The sequence below is a fragment of the Paralichthys olivaceus genome, chromosome 15, assembly GCF_024713975.1.
Source record: "Paralichthys olivaceus isolate ysfri-2021 chromosome 15, ASM2471397v2, whole genome shotgun sequence".
Lineage (NCBI taxonomy): Eukaryota > Metazoa > Chordata > Actinopteri > Pleuronectiformes > Paralichthyidae > Paralichthys > Paralichthys olivaceus.
The window spans coordinates 10,039,142-10,057,043 of NC_091107.1; the positions used below are offsets into that span (position 1 = coordinate 10,039,142).

Here is a 17,902-nt window from a genome sequence, read left to right on the forward strand (position 1 = left end):
TGGTTATCATTATTATTTTATTCTAATTCAGCGGCAGAACAGCACAATTGGTTCTCATCAACTTGTAGCCCAGCCACACAACAACAGACATTTCATGGAACTAAAGTTTATGAAGAATACAACAGCTTATCCAGGTGAGACGTGTTCACAGGTAAAGGAGCATTTGCGAAACGTTCAGGCGAGGGTTGATGCCTGGGTGGAGCATGAAGGAGGCAGGATATGGTGTTTTCACGGCGTACATGCACAGACATTCTCCTGCTGTATTCTCACACGGGCACACTCTGACATTTCTGGACATTTTACTCAGGGGAGGCCGGTGGGAACAGTTGGGGAAATTGCCCGGAGCAATTGACTTGGACAATTGCGCTCTCACATACAGCGCCTCCAGAAAATTTCAGGAAAATGTTGGGACTTCACTGCATGTCTTAAAATGTGTGCTTAAAGGGTCCAGCAGCTGTGAGTATCCTCAACCTTATTCTGTAAATGCTTATGCAGCGGAGGCAGGAGAGCGAGCAGAGCAGGATCTCCTGCCAAACTCCTGCTGCTGGTTTATTAATACAGTGTGGAACAGATTGTTTTAAAACACTCCTCGCTGCACACACACACACACACACACACACACCAACTCTATATACCCTTCCTCCACTGGTTGGCTCTCCATCTTCTCTTCTCTTTGTGTTTCTAACAAGGCTTTATTGTTGCCTAGTTAAGGAGACCTAGAAGTTGCATCAACTTGGCTCTGCTCACAAGTTGAGCGACAGCTATAACAAGAAGCCACTTTAAGTTGAACAACGGGGGGGGGGGGGGGCAGAGAGAGAGAGAGGCAGATTAAAACAGGAGAGAAAAGGAAGGGGTAAGATGGAAAGGAAGAATGACAGGCAAAGAGTCACAGACGTATCAAGAGGGTGAGAGGCTCGGCGGAGGACAAAGAAGGAGAGAAGTAGCCAAGGATGCAAACAAAGCATCACAGGGAGAGAGAGAGAATGAGGTGGTGGGTGGAAGAGAGGAGGAGGTGGTGCGAGATAGAGAAGAAGGGTAAGTTAGAAAAGCAATGAGGAGCGGCGGCGGAGGATTCCTCTGTACCTGTGGAGGAGATTAAGGGTCTGCATCCAGTGTGATTAATGAGCTGGCCGCTGATTGCTCATCCCTATCTCTCTCCCATGAATAATCACCACGGCAGCAGGAGTTTCTGTGTGTGTGTGAAAGAGAGAGTGAAGGAGGGAGAGAGAGAGTATAAGAGCCTTGTGTACATAAGAGATGAAGGAAAGACAGAGTGTATATGAGAGACAGTAAATGAGCCGTATATATGTTATATATGTACAATGTGAGTGGAACACAGCATATGCATGCAGCTGACTGCGAGTGCACGGTTATTGATTGACTGAATGAATGTGTGTACATGTACAGTACGATTCACAACATGACATTAATTCAGCGCGTCAGTGTGTTTGAAAACACGGATGATATATTTTCTAATAGCTGCGGCCCACCTGCAGGGAGCAGCCCTCGCACTGACTCCACGGTGACACGTCAAGATTATTTGTACGCACTGTGGGCTCCCAGTGGGACTGTTGTCCCCCTGCGTGTACTGTACAGACCTGCCGGTGTCAGTGTGTGTCACACAGGGCTTGAGGTGGCACGTGTAGTTTTTAATAGAGCATAAATAAGTTGAATTAAAAATTTAAGATAAAAATGTGTAGGTTTGTTTTATATTGACTTGTTTTTGGTGATATTTGCTTAAGTGAAGTTTTCTCTCACAAAGTGCTTCTTCACTGTGGGAACTGTTGGTTTCTCTATAATTTTGAAGGTCAGGACCGTCTATGTGAAGTGCCTTGAAATAATGTATATCAATTGAATTGATTGAGAATCTGTCAGGCAGCACAGATTTATATTATAGTAGCGACCATTTCAATATCTATGATTATGTGTGAAATCTTGCATATCAATGGGCAATTAAATAATTGAAATAAGCAAATACTGACATTCTGCATCTGCAACAGCAGTGGCTGGAGGCATTATGTTGTCCGGTTGTCCATCTGTCAATTCTTGTGCACGTGTATCTCAAAAATGCCTTGATGGAAATGTTTTCAAATTTGGTCCAAATATTCCTGTGAAGGTTTCACATGTGTTGGTCAATGTCATGGTGACCCCATGAGATTCGATTTCAGTGGTCTAAGGTCAAAAGTCACTGTGACCTCATATAAATCCGGAAAAACTGTATGTAGACTGACAACCACAGGGCAGTGATTCAGTGTTATCATCACAGTTTCTTAACGTGATCTCAAAAGGAGAGGGAGGTTTGTCCTTAAACTGATGTATATATGTATTTATATATATATATAATACCCTACATATTGATGAAGGGTGCTTCACCCTACAAACAGAGGGTACACTACTCTCTGTGACCGACAGTGCAGACAGTGAGAAAGCCTCTACATGTCACAGTCTCCTTGAGAAAGTAAATCCCCAAATAGCTTATGGGCAGGCCAGTGTCTTATATAGCATCTATAGTGCCGTCTGTGTGTGCGTGTGTGTGTGTATATACACTAGACTTCTTTCATGATACATTTGTATACAAAGACAAAATATTAAAAAGAAATGTATGTATATATAGAACCTCTTTATCTATATTTTACATATGAAAGATACATGAGCACACCATGAATGTGGGCGCACACTTTAAAGCACAGATGTAGATGCTTACCGTTATAAATGGCATTTTATGAAGTAAAGCAGACCTTTCATATTCTCCGGACATAAGAGAACAGACTCCATACATTTATTTCCTTCAGTGAAAGTGAAATGCACTAGAATTCATTGCAATATCTGTCAAATATAATCACAAAATGATTTTATTTGCATATGGTTTCGGCCCTACTTCAGTGGCGTCAGCTGGTGGGTGAGTCTAGAGAGACAGTGTTATCTGGGGACAGCCGAGGAAACGATGTTTCACAAGATGCTTCGTGACATGTAAAGTGCTGCTTTGCCCTGTGGGACTGGCTTATAAAGAGATTTCTGGTCTTTCCCTAAACATATATCAGCCACATTTAGTCGTGTGTCTGACTTTATCACACGTGCATTCACTTCAGAGAAAGAAAGGTCTGAGAAGAGACATGAAATATTGAGTTAAATACTGCAAGGCTTACTTGATCTTTTTATATCAAATGATTTTAGGAATTATTTATATTAATTCTTTTTATGGTTATTAAAGTATTTTATGAATTTCAAAATCGCACAGTAATGTGGATCAGGAGGTAAAGCAGGTTGTGCACTAACCAGTCTGAATGCCAAAGTGTCCTTGGGCAAGACACTGAACTTTGAATTGATCCTGTGGACTGTTCCATCAGAGTGTGAAGGATGTGTGAGTGAAGTACTGGAGGAAAGCGTGTGAAGCACTTGAGTTGTCATTTAAACTGAAGAAGAGCTATAGAAATGAAAATGCTGTTTAAAAATGTGCTCAGTGGCTGAAATCCGAGCTGGTGATTGGGACCAGGCTTCAACATAAGCAACACATATTTAACTGTTTGATGATAAAGTCAAGATGAAGGTTTTACGTATTGAGATATAGGTTATTGTTCGGATATGATTTTGAATGAAGTTTCATTTTGGAGAATACAGCGGAACACAAAAGCTGCACTGAACTCTCTTGGTCTCCTGACATTCTCCAGAGGTGCTACATGTGAGAACGCAACAGATCGATGTCACAGGATTCACTGCGAGCGAGTGGGCGCGTTGATGACGTTTCTAACATACGACAGACACGAAAGTAGAGTGAAACAGTGGTGCCATAAACATAGAGGACACTGACGAAGATGTCAATCGTGTTTGCTGATGAGGGCAAACAAAAACATGTGATCTCAACAGTGGAGTTAATACGTTAAAGGTCCAGTGTGTAAGATTTAGGTGAAAGGGAACTATTGGCAGAAATTTAATGTAGAATAATCCTCATGATGTTTTCAATAGTTCCTTTCATCTAAATTGTATTAACTGTAGTTTTCTTCACCCCAGAAAAGCTCCTTTATATATAAATACTTTATATTTACATGGAGGGGAGGGGACAATATTAATTTAAGTTATCAATGATTATCAGCATTAGAGTTTAGTAAACCTGTATAATCTGTATATAGTACATATTTTCAAATGTCAATAGAAAGACATCGTCCAACAAATCTGTGCTCACTAATCACCCGTCAGCTGTTTTCTTACCTCGCAGCGTCGCTCACATGACTCATCAAATCCCACTCCTTCACCTGTTACCCTCTTTCCATCTGCCCCTCAACTCCTCTCTATCCCTCCTCTAAGTCCAAATGTCATGTCATGGCCTGTAAAAAGTCACGGTGTTCTGCTCCTCTGCTTTGTGGTTTGACGTCTTACTCCAGCTCATGAGAGGCTGGTCTCATAAAAGTGGAAAAGGACAATTCTCTGAGCCGCAGTCTTGAGCTCAGCACATTAGTTATTCCCTGGGAGATCATCTACGTGCTCTGAATCAAATGTCTCTCCTCCTGTCTCACACATACACACACACACACACACGTTACTACTCCTCTTATGCCCCTGTGGGTTTTTCTTTCATTTGCTCATCCTCTTTTACATGCATGTAAGTTTTCTTCCCCCTTGCACACTGGGTATTTCTGCCGTTTAAGTCCTCTCCTCATCTCTGTCTTCTAACTTCTTTCTTCCTTGCTCCCTTACTCCTTCTTTACTTCTTCCTCTCCTTACTCATGCTGTATTGTACATCCCTCAGGAGCTGGATACAGGAAACCTCCCCGTCGGCCCTGTCAGCTCATCCATAGCTCGGTTAGTGCAGGGCTGATCGATCAGTGGAGCTCCTGAGTTCCCCTGAAAGTCAATTACCAACTTACACATTGGAGCTATTTTTGGAGGGGTGGGGGTGGGGGGGCTGTAGGAATCATTAACTAGATAATGTCATGACAACCTTCCCCAGTCAGCGAGGGCAGAGCGGGTGCTGCCTGTGGATATGCAATGTGTCCAGGTCATCTGAGAATGGGAGAGAACATGGGGCAGATACTTGGATATATTTGAATAGAGCTGCTCTTAAAGTGGAAACAGTCTTTTATAGTGGGGGTAAACATATTAGTGCTGCTGATAAAACACAACTACTTTATGAGTTCAGTTTCAATAGTTTTTCATGGTGCCAAATATTAAAACGAATCCACCTATTCATTAGTTTTGCTCCTTTTTTTAGTAGCAGCACTGTTCACTTCAAATCTGTCATGTAAATCCATTTTCAACACCAAACTTGAAAACAATGAACCATCCAATCACAGTTTGGGGACAGAACTTCTCATCGTTGACAATTATCAACATTTTAAATCGTCTGTACACTACTGCTGCTACTACTAGAAGTATATTTATTATTATCTTAGCGTTAGTTATCCATTATCATTTTTTAATATCACTATCATAAATTCATAGTCAAGATGTAGTCAGTTTGAAACCTTGTAGAGATCAACAAGCAATCAACTGAAGAAAAATATATACAACAAGTAAATCTTAGCATTGGGAGCTTTGAGCTGAAGGTTACCTCTTTACTGCTGTCAGTGCTGCTTCACTGCAAAGTAAAATGAATGTATTCATTCCAAAACCAGATAAGCTAAGTGCTATAGGAGAGTGACCAGTCGATAATATTTAAAGCCACACATGAGTCAGCCATCAAAAATTTTTGGAGATGAGTCATAGCTTTAATTAATTCACCTGAATTTGGAAAAGACAGTCCTCAGCAACAGATTTTTAAAATCTCCTCCACCGTAGAAGAATACAAAGCCAAACTCGATGTCCATCCCAACAGTCCTCCACGAATACAGCACGCATTATTAAAGTCAATGTGAGCATGAGTCTAGTTTAAATTCTCAGTACTCCCCTGGAACAACCCCTCAAAGCAATGTCAGCTCACTTCACTTTATCCCTCACTTGTCCACGTGTCCAAATCATTGCCCTGCTGAATGATATCTCTGTTGGACAGTGTACTGTACCCAGGGCGTTCTGAGGTATCACTGACAGGCCTCACTGTCTGCCTGGATATATCTGTCACCTGGAGAGCTGCGTGAAACAGGCGGCAAATATCCAGGGGTCGTTTACATTTACGTTCCCTACAAACATCTCAAAGTCTGTTAGCCTTCTACTTGAAGTTTGGACATTTGATGTATTTTCCTCTGGTGATACTTCTTCACTGCAGGTCCTAAAAGTCACTATTTATGTTTGGATCTTTTAGTTTCACAAAGATTGATGTGGCACCGTAGGTTAAGAAAGATTTGATAGAGCTGCTGAGAGGGAAAAACTAAATTCCAAAAGTTTCTCAGCCCAAACTTGGCGGTGATAAATAAAGGCAAATAGACAAAAGCTACATCAAACATATATCAACACTGTGAAAGCTGTTTATTCTGAAGCAACTCTGCACCTATATTTGTGAGCTAAGAGCAGTTACCTGTCAGAGAAATGTCTTGCTTTATAAAAGCTCACATTATGCCGTTAGTCATGGGAGGTGAAAGAAATAAGAATTGATGCTTTGGATGGACAATAATCAAATCTGACAGTAACTACTTATTACAGTTTGTGACCGAATAAGAGCTTGTTATGACTTGAAAGACCAAACCACTGAGGTTCAGATCTGTGTGTGTGTGTGTGTGTGTGTGTGTGTGTGTGTGTGTGTGTGTGACTTACTCAGTGTTACATTGGTTGGCTCCATTAAAACTCCACTCAGGTGTCTGCTTTAGCGTTATTTTTGTGCCACATTGCTAAGTGCTCAGTGCTCTTGCAAGCACATACTTATTTTGAACAGAAAAAATGTATCCAAGCAAACAAAACTGCGTCCTGTGTGTTCTCAACTGTTGAGTGTTCTTCAGCTACTAAAGTGAAGAAAACTCAGTTTTACTCTTATCTTTGTTGCACATGTTCTTTTTTCTTCTTACTTTTTTCTTGATGAGCAGTTTTCAAAATAATTTGTAAAGTGAGTAGACAGAAGATGAGAAGAAAAATGTAAGAAATAACGATTTAACATTGTTAAAATATTTCTTTCATAGTTCCTTTAAAGTGAAATATCCAGCTGATACCAGATTCTCACTGTGACTCTGGATTTGATGCTTGGCCACACAGCTTGGCGACGGATACTTTTTATGGTGGCAAGCGGAACCGCTGAAGGATAACTCTTAATTTGCCGTAAAGGTGAATTGAATTGTATGGCCATTTCAATGAACATAAATTCAGCTTAATGAGAGGGATGATATTTGGCGAGCTATGTGTCCTTCGACATGTGGTCTTTTTCATGCAGGATATCCTTCACTCCCAGGACAGCTGTTTTTCCTCTGCGGTCCACTAACCATAAGATAGATGCTCAGAAATGTATTCATTCTGGCTCCAGTTCCACGACATCAGCACACTCGGTCTGATTTGTGATTTTCTTTTTTTCTCTTTCTTTCAAAATCCTCCCTTTTCATCATCTCTTCTTCCAAACATCTCCCCTCATACTCTCATTCTCACAGAGGTCATCCAGCTGAGCCTGGCGGAGGACCAGCGCATCAGCGTCTCCACGGTGACAGTGGGCCTCAGCGCCGTCCTCACCTGTGCCATCCAGGGGACACTGCGCCCACCCATCATCTGGAAGAGGAACGGCATCATCCTGAACTTCTTGGACCTGGAGGATATCAATGTGAGTGCATGTAGTTTTCTTCTTGTGGCTGTGATTGTTGAGGTTGGTGATGATAATGGTTTTTGAGTTGATAATGCTTGATAAGGCAGTGCATGATGATCTGCTAATTTCTGAGCAAACATTTACAAAGAATGTGCTTTATTTTGTTGCTATTGATTATATATATATATAGAAGGTTTGCATAGTCCTCTTCCTCCTGCCTATGTATGAATACTATTAGAGCAGTACTTTTTGGACACAAGGGGGCAGAGGAACTGAACCTGGCAGACATACAGACCAAAGTAGTCATGGCTGTGAAGTGTGAGCTGCTTAAACAGACTTCAGCTGACATCCTCCCATCGAGGTCTGTTTTTGTGTTTACCTGATAAAAAGTAAATCAAGTATCCACTCTCTTCTTTTATTTCCTTTCTTCGTAACCACGAAGATAAAATGTGATTCTTCAGCGACTGGATCTTCATCTCAGTGTCAGTTTAATGGTTTCCGTGCGGAGCGGATGGAGCATAGTGAGTTTGTCAGAGCTGGTTCCAATAATGAAATCCAGAACTACAGCAAAGAGCCAAATCTAAACATCACTATGTCAACCAATAATTGAGTGAGTGTAACTGTAAAACACATTTATTTACATAGATTTAGGTGATTTTAAAATGAGGGAACATGCTGTGTTGTGTTTTTTTCAACAATATTTCTTTCTAGAAATTTAATTGGACCATTCGATTAATATTTGATAAACTTCAGCAGTAAGGGGGCGCATTACTACTTTAAAAATCTTAAGAGCTCAGTGAGTTTATTGTTTAATTTCTGGATGCAGTGATTATAAAATGCTGAGATTGTTACCTACGTTAGTGAGGAAACAGGACAGAAAAAAACGATTCGAGGAAGTAAATCAAAAAAAAAAAAATGCCCTTGCCTCCGCAGCTCTTTCCATGAAACAGTAAAATTCGATCTCGGTACTTAATGATGTGTGTGACCACATTCCTGTTTAGACACATCTGCACAGGTGACAGCACAGTGCCGTCCTCGCTTTACCCACCGCCCCATCACAATTCACTAATTGCCTGTTAATGAGCGGCCTTGTTGCTCTGTTGCGATGATGAGCCGATAAACAATGTCAAGTGTTAAGGTGGAGACTGGAGGAGAGGTAATGGCACCAGAGTTCCCTCAGGCTCTTGACCGTACATGATGAATTTCCACAGAGCGCAGTGATGCGTGCGGAGGAGGAAGAGTGGAACCCCGGCTGTGTTTGACTTTCTTTTTCATCGATTCAGGTCAAAGATGAGACATAACGGGCAGTGCTCTAGCGGCTCAATAGTTTCAGTGCACGCCATGTTTCCTTCTGCCATGTTTCCTGTCTCCATCTTCACTGTCAACTATCAATTATATGCAAAACTATGTTTAAAATAATCTCTTAGATCGCAAAGTGCTTTGTTGTGTGAGGAGTTATACCAGAGAAAATAAAGTATAAATATATATATGAGATTTGTTTCCCACGTACATTGTAAACATAAATGCACGTCCTTACTGCATTGTTTAGTCTGTAAAATAAAAAGTTTTCACGTCAGACAAACATAAACATTAATATCTATATGTCTGTGAAAGGCGCATATGGGTCCAACTCTGGAGAAATAATATATGTTAAGGATGTGCCAGGTTCTAATGGTCAGTTTGACCATTTACGACAGTTTTCTCTTGTCATTTGAATTGGCTTCCTGGTTAAATAAATGATAAATAAATGGTAAATGGTTTGTATTTATATAGCACTTTCCTAGTCTTGATGACCACTCAAAGCACTTTACAACTAAACCATTAGAAGAATAAGAATGAAGACGTTAAAATAAGAATATAGATGTTAAAATAAAAAAAAGTAAATAAACCATTTTTCATAATCTTGCAGCCTGTTTCATTTTAGAAATGTGTAAATCTACCTGCTAGAGTATATTAATAATTTGTCATTAAGAATATGTCTTTTAAAGAATTATCTTTAACGATGCATTTGAATACTATGCTTCACTCCTTGAATAACAATCATTCATTCCGTTACGTCTGCATTCACATTATGAATTCATGAAACCTTTTCCGTTAAAAAAGTAAAACTGGGACGTGTTTTCCTCTTTTGAAAAGACACAATAACAAAGCAATTTTGCGACTGTATTACACCAACCAAAATGAAATGAATAATGTATTTATTCATTAAAAATGGTTATTACACTGCTGCTTTTATTTGCATGTGCATTTCAGCCATTTGGGAAACAACATGAATTTGTTTCTTAAGTATATGAAAGCTTTATTGCATCAGTACTGCTGTGAATTATGAATAGAATAATGAATAGATCAAAAGAGACATTAGAGGAGCTGTGCATTGTATTATTTTGAATGTGGCTGATTCCATCTTTATATATGCTTCCTCTACTGCTCCTTCCATTACAGACACATCTCATTCACATGTTCTTTTTTGTTTGGCTGTGTACCACAAGTGCATTACACAAACTGAAAAGGTTAACAACTATTCCCATTATGTTACGAGGAGCTTTCAAAGCCTAAATCTGCAATTTAAATGCACATCTTCTTAGTCATTTATGACACCAGCCAGCAGAGACAGAGCAAACTCAGTGAATAAAGTGAAAGAAAACTGCCTGAATACTAAAACCTGAATCACAAATGCACATGTTGACTCTGAGTCATCATTTTCTGTTTGAAATATTAAACACTCATGGTTACTCAAGAAACATGAATCATATTTGTGTCTTCTGCCCGTTGTTCCACAGTTACGTGCAGCTGCTGAGCAACCAGGCCCAGACCAGCGCTCCTTTAACAGTCAACATGTCTCACATTTAACTTCTGAGACTAATCTCTTCAAAGTTTGTAGCTGACCAAAAACATTATTCGAATAAGACAAAAAGGTTTCAATTCCCCATATGAAACCACATTTAAATTCACTGCATACAGATTTTTATTTGGATCTACACTAAATTGCAAGATAAATATGAATCCCTTTGATCACATGATCCGTGATTTATTTTCTAAAAATTTTAAAAAATCTTAAGGAGAATATCCTCCTATCAAAACTTTACATGTTGTTTCCTGACCCATAATGCATCCTTCCACAAAGTTTCAACAGTATTCCGTCAAGTAGTTTTTACCTAACCCTGTTAGGTAACAGAGAAAAGAATTTTGGCCAAGGACATAATATGAATCATGTGCTAAAGACAGAGCCAGACTGACACACTTTATCCACAGGAACCATAACATATAGATAAGGCTGTTAAACTAAAATATATCTGGAATCTAGCAGATATAATACAGTCATACTTTTTAACCCAAATGGCCCATTCAGTTTTAATTGCCCTCGCTGGTGTCGTTGTATCCTTCACCTTTATTGTAAATTCTGAACTTTAAAGGTTTCCCCAAACTCCCCCGTCAGTCATAATAGCATTTCAAATGTTTCATGTCGTAAAGCAACCCTCTGTCAGGTCACATTCATTTCCAGAGGCCTCGGAAAGAAAGCAGCCACGACAGAGCTGCATCAGGACATCTGCTCTGCCTCTTGATGGGACAGCAAACTATTTAATGCCTTAATCCACCCTAAGCTGTGGCTGGAACCCCCTGGTGACTGCCGCGTGCTGCACCAACAACAACTGGCTCCATTCATCAACCTAATGGGCTTTATATTTTTAACCCTTGCCATTTATCAGGCTGAGGCAGCGTGATGAGGGGAGAGAGCGGGATCAAATTCCCCAACGTCTGCTGCGGCTCAACGGGGAAACCGTTGATTCATGGTCTCTCTTGCTTTTCACATCACTCTTTTTCTTTCTTGTCTTTTCCCATCACTCCCTGCTGCTGCATGCCTCCTCTCTCCTCACCCTGCTCTCTCCATGCATCCTTGTGTATTATGTCGAGCTACTTTCATTTCTCCTTCTCTCCTTGTGGCTCTTTCCTGCGACTCCTCTTCTTCTCTCACCTTCTCTCTTCCTCCCTCCCTCACTCTTCTTCCTCTCTCTTTCACCTCCACCCACCGCCGTCTCATCATCCTTTACTTAATTGCCCCCTTCCCCCTCCTCCCTGTATTGCAGGACTTTGGGGACGACGGCTCCCTGTACATCACCAAGGTGACAACCATCCACATGGGAAACTACAGTTGCCATGCCTACGGCTATGAAGACGTCTATCAGACACATGTGCTGCAGGTGAATGGTTAGTAGTGGCTATTTCCTTCTTTAAATTGTGGGAGAATTGTGGACAAAATGCTTTAGATTTTTTGTGCTACTCTTTGGATCCTCAGTGAGGGATTTTCTTACTGGCTGCTCTGGTTACTGTGATAGAACAGATAAATATCCAGAGACACTCAAATCTCAGGGCCTTTGGTTAAAAACAATTAAGATAACTTGCTCTCCACTGAAATGTCAGGAAAACACAAGGATACCATAGAAACACGATGTGCAGAATTGTCACATGTCGGTGGATCCCGTCCTTCACAGCCCCTCGGCACTTTCATGTTAAACCGAAGAGACAAAACAAGACATAGTGATCCTGCAGCTGGCACGTTTTTCTGTAGATTTGCCTCTGTGTTCCTGCGGCTTAAAGCTGTACATTTTAATTACTAGTGCAATGCCCTTTCTAAGCCTGCCTGTTTGGAATGGTCCGTTTTGTTTGGCCTGTGGTGACGCTGGTTGCAGCTTTTCTTTCTGAAACTGTAAAAGTGACCTGCAGTAAGTGAGCAGCTGCAAGACTCCGAACAAAAATAAGTTGTCATTGATGTTGGCATAAACGACAACGTCTCAGCCGTTACAGAGTGCTGGTCGACTGTTTATTCAAATTTGAATTAACATTGATGTCTAAATCACACCAAACCTAACAGTGCACTTCCTTGAGCCCCTGACAATACACATACCAAGGATGAAGCCGATAAGATGAATGGTTCTCGAGATACGCGTCCCACATACAGACAGACAGAGACTTCTGGAATTTGTAGAAATGATACTCCAAGTAAACCTGTTCTTGAACAGATATGGTGCTTTAAGAAATTTGGTCGAACAGTTAAATCATTGTTTCTTCAGAGCATCGTATCTTGTTTCTCAGTCTGAAAATACTTGAGGTGCTTTAATGTGTCTGCAGAGGATCTCTGGAGCTCAGCAAGAGTCACCACTGGGGAATGTTTTTCTTTTTTTAAACACTTTATTGTGTTAGAATATAATTAAAGTAATTTTTCTTAAAACAATGTGAAATGACATTTTATTTTTTTTTGTCATGATGTTTTTTTTTTGTATGTGACCAAGAACCTGGTTGTCTAACAAATACCAAAGAACACCAGGTTCAGGACCCTTCTCCAGTACTTTTTCAGTTTAGGCATGCAGACCTTCTCCCTAATTGTGATGCTGTGCTATAGAGTATTAAGTTGCTTGTCAAAATGATTAGTTTCCCTACGTGTTTAAAGCTGTGGAGTCCATACTTGCAGTTTGCAGATAATGGATAAAAGCAACTAAAGCTAAAATACATCTAAAAACCAGCAGAGACAAAACTCTTTTTGGCAGCCTGAACTTTTCAAAGCACTGTCTTGCACATCATTTTCATATGTATAAGGGCCCTCATCCCCCCCACCTCAGGTTTTTTCATTGGCATCTCTTCAAAGAAGAATTTTAAAAGTTTCCTCTGTCTGCAACAACAAATCAAAGATACTGCCCTCTCTAATTTCTGCACATTAGTCTCAGGGTGACAGATATGCAAAGGAGGGTAAGAGATTATTCCGCTGAGCCAATTTCAATTAAGACAGACAATAGGTGTGTGTCTTGTTTTTTTCTGTGATGCTAATTGAAAAGAAATGCATCTGTATTTTAGACCTTGAGCTGAGGAGGGAGAGGGAGTGATGGGAGGGGACTCATGGAGATAGACTGGGGTCCTGAAGGGTGAGTTATCAGGAGAGCACAATTACCAAATGTTGGTGTTGGGGATTCAAAGTATTTCAAGCAAGATAGCGAGAGGTGAGATAAGGTGGAATGAAGGGGAGCCAAGTGCCAAATTAAACTAAGTGGGCGGCCTGCATACCGCTTTGTATCCTGTTGTGCTATTAGAGCCGCCAATGAGAGGGACGGCAGTGCTGCAGGTTCATTGTCAGTGTCGTAGCCGTGCTCTTGGTCTAGTGCTACATATGTGGTATTGTAGTACTTTAGAACGTGATATCAATGTTCTAGAATGTTTCTGCAATGTCGAGTACACACATACTAAAATTAATTGACACAAGGAAGAGCTTCTTAAGTACAGTTTTGAATAGTGCAACAGACAAGGTGATATGACAGAACATACTGCACATGCAGAGAGTTACATTCTATTACAGAGACATTCAGTTCGACTGAGGCTGCAGCATAGAGGTGAGGAGTTGTTCATGTGTGGGTGTAAGATGAGAAGATGAGTAATTTATTTGTTAATGTGTGTGGTAATGTAGATATATTGTATATGGAAAGCAGGAACAAATAATTATAAAAAAAGGAATCAGCAGTGGGAGTAATATTTACAAGTAGAAGGAAATTACCTTACAGGTTGTGGAAATTAAAACACACACACACACACACACACACACACACACATATATAAATCTTTTCTGCCCTTAAGGACTAACTGAGGTGAGCAGCCACACTGTACTTTATGTTTAGTATTAAATATTTAGTTTTTAGTTGCCATAGGTCAACGTTAACTTAATTTTTATTCCTGTTGCTTTACAGTATTTTTCTGACATTTAATTTTGATGAACTTTTTGTAGTCTTTTGTGTGCCACACACCAGTGAAAGATTACTGCCTGCATTTTCTATCTTGAATCTTCAGTCCCCCTTAATGTAAAATAAACTAGAATAAGTAAAAATACCCAGAGTACATATGCCGTACTGTTACAGTACAGTAAATACACTGCCACATTCCACCACTAGAAAAAATGTAAAATCAATACATTAAAGTTTAAATAGTAATAAAAGGGGGAAGGAGAGACTTTAAGAGAGAGAAAAAAAACAAGCACCTAGCAATTGCAAAATTAATATTACATTAGTATTGAGGGGCAGGGTGGTACGTTCAATAGAAGATGACTGACAAGGAGGAAGCATCCAAACTTGTTACCTGTTCATGTTAACTATTACCTCATATTTCATTCCCCCCATAAACTCTTCCACATCGATTTGTAGTCTTCTCCCTGGAGTCGGTAGTAAGTGGTAGATGCTCCAAACATCTTGCTCATGCAGGACTGGAGCTGTAGTAAAGCAGCCCCAGAGCCTGTGGATTCTTGTTATGTGTGAATATATCACATGCAGGGGGGAGATGTACCCCTCTCTGTTCACTGCACGTGTGGGGTTTGGTGCTATATCCCCCCAGGAATCACATTCTACCATGAGACAGTGTGTAATTATGTTTTCACTCGCCCCTGTCCCCTCTCCCTGTTTGTGTTTTTGTTGGTGTGTGTGTGTGTGCGTCCAGTCCCTCCAGTGATCCTGGTCTATCCGGAGACGCAGGCCCAGGAACCCGGCGTATCTGCCAGCCTCCACTGCCACGCCGACGGCATCCCAAATCCCAAACTCCTCTGGCTGAAGAACGGCATGGACTTGCAGCCACGATCCAGCAAACAGCTTTCTCTCATAGGTGAATAATTTTTTATTATGTGGGGATGTGCTGTCAGCATATTGTGCGTTTAAAAAGATCTTGTGTGTCAACTCCATTTGGTGCAGTGTTTTTGAATTGCTGTGTTACATAGCAACACAACTGCAGTATGCCAACACTGCTGAAATCTCTATAAACCAAAACAATGCATGTGGACATTAAAAACAGGGCCTGGAAATCAACATGGTGTTCTTTCATACTGAAATCTTTTTTTTATTGAAATGTCAGTGGTGCCACTTGTCAGCAGTAATATTTTGTTGCAATTTTTATTTAGCTTCACTCCACACTAAGGTGATGAAACCAAGATTGAAGTCGCCCTCTTCAACTCTCTTCAATTTGCCCCTGTGACAAAATAAACATACTTGTTTTTTTAGACGAGATTGAAAAGGTAGATCAAAAGCGTCAAAGTAAAATGAGATATACTGGAGATGGCAGCTACTTATTCAGGCTATAGGTGTGTTATTAAAGACACACTCTCGCTATCAGACAAAAAAGAGCAGAATGGAGCATGACTTTTGTCTTTATGGCCCAGTTCTCATTAAGAGAGAGTTTATTGGCTGTGTGTGGGTCATTACCTGTGGTAATAGCCCTCAGACACTCAAACAAGGGAGGTTCTGCAAGGTTCACCAACACATAAACACTGCGGTGGATACAGATTCAAATTAGGGACAGGAGTCCTACTTGTAGTGTTTTTATATTAATTAAAAAGGTTAGTAAAATTGAAAATGATCAGGTTGAAAAGTGACTTAAATGATGTCGATAGTCGTCTTCATGTTGCCACAGTTTTTCAAACGATCACAGCACAGATGAGGGAGATTCACTACTGCATTTCCACAAATCATATCCTCTCTCCTCATGTATTTGTCTGCAGTGTTTATTATGTGAACCGCACGCTGACACTTGATGGTGAGGAGCATTGATTAGAAACCACAGTCGAACACAGAACAAATAAACTGCTTTGTGTTGCAGAGTTCAGGAGCTGTCTGTGGTGCTGAAACCACTCAGGCCTGTTGGAGATGTTTCCCAGATATTCTTCTTTGCTTTGTGAACTACAGAGAAAATCTCAGCACAGCCACAGTAGTACCTTTATGTGTGACTTTAAAAATATTTTTTTCTTAACCCAGATGCATTTTGGGAAGAAAGCTCATCATATCCCTAGTTAATCAAGGGGAATAGATGGCTGTAAGCTGCATATGAGGCTGTTGAGTAAGCTAAATGTTTTCTTTTTAGGAGTACTCAAGAGTTCACAGGGGAATTATTCATCATCGTCAAAGCAGTAACATTACACAGTTATAATATTATTCAATATTTCCTCACACGTGAACATAATGTACGAGCGCTGCGCTTACACAGTACAGGGCAAAGAGACCTAGATTATTCTTTATTGTCCCCAATGGGAAATTCATTTTGCTTAAGTCAGTACCATACATGAAATAAATACTATAATTCCTGCTTAAATACAGCAGCACTTCACTACACACACCATATATGATGTTATGTGTAATATTTTGGTGACCTGATTTTTTTAGTAGCTCTGAAGGACAATGATGGACGTGTCCCTCAGGTCTCATGAAAAGTGGATCAGTTCATCAGAGACGTTAGTTCAAATCTGTGGGATGATCATATCACTCACTGATGCTTTTTGTTCCTGGTTGTTTTTACATATGGAAGTGGTAATTGACATTATTCCACTTAGCAAGTAATTTAATTAGCTACTTTAAAAATCTGAATAAAAGAAATGTCCATAAACATGTTGATGCTCAACAGCAAATATTTCTCGTCTTTCTGGGTTTTTTTCTGTTTTATACATCACCTTGGATGCGCATGCTTTCCTATATTTGAAATCATTCATACAAGCATAACTCATGTTTTTGGCCAGTTAAGCTGTGAAACAACAAACCACTGACCTATATTGGGTTGTCACAAGCGTCACTTGTCACATGTAAGTAGTCATGTGGCTGATGTAAGGCCTATTATAGATTGCCATTATGATAATACAGTAATGTGAAGGAGACGAGGATTGAAACTTAAAGTCATAATTTAAGTCACGCTGAACTGCTACATTCATGCAATTAAGGATATAGAGAGGCATTTAATGAGCGGCTGATTCAGTGGTTTTCAATAAGAATTGATCTGAACACAATTATGATTAGACGTAATTAAAGCGGTGTCTTATTCCACGAAGGCCTGCTTCAAGGCGGTTTTCACTTCAAAGCGTCACACATCTTTCCTCTGATAAAAGAGAATTATTATTATAAACCAAAAGACGTTTCACTAATGTGAAGAGCTTTGCGTCAACTCCTGTAATGTCTTGTTATTTTACGATCGAGTGGGCATAAATCAGAAGGTGGGAAATTATTTTCAGCGTAAAAATGAGCAAGTGTCGGCTTTATTGCTGTTTAGTAGAGACGTAGTTCTGCAGGAAGACAAACACGGTACGGCAGCTTTTCTTTAACAGATAGAAAATGGATGTGAAGAAGTGGGAGATTATGAGAGAAGAGTGTGAATGTTAGATGTTATACAAGTGCACTACAGATACTTGGAGAGATGAGAAGTAAGCTTCCTTTAATGTTGTTGTACAACTCGATATAAAAGCTCCACTCTGAC

At 40.2% G+C, this 17,902-nt stretch overlaps 1 protein-coding gene across 1 annotated transcript in view; it reads left to right on the forward strand.

Moving 5' to 3' along the window:
* Positions 1–17,902, forward strand: part of fstl4 (follistatin-like 4) — a 182,743-nt gene that overhangs the window by 144,153 nt on the left and 20,688 nt on the right. The window contains exons 7-9 of the mRNA XM_020085612.2: positions 7,500–7,666; positions 11,734–11,854; positions 15,116–15,277. Coding sequence (XP_019941171.2) covers positions 7,500–7,666; positions 11,734–11,854; positions 15,116–15,277 — 450 coding nt within the window. The remainder of the gene's footprint in view (positions 1–7,499; positions 7,667–11,733; positions 11,855–15,115; positions 15,278–17,902) is intronic.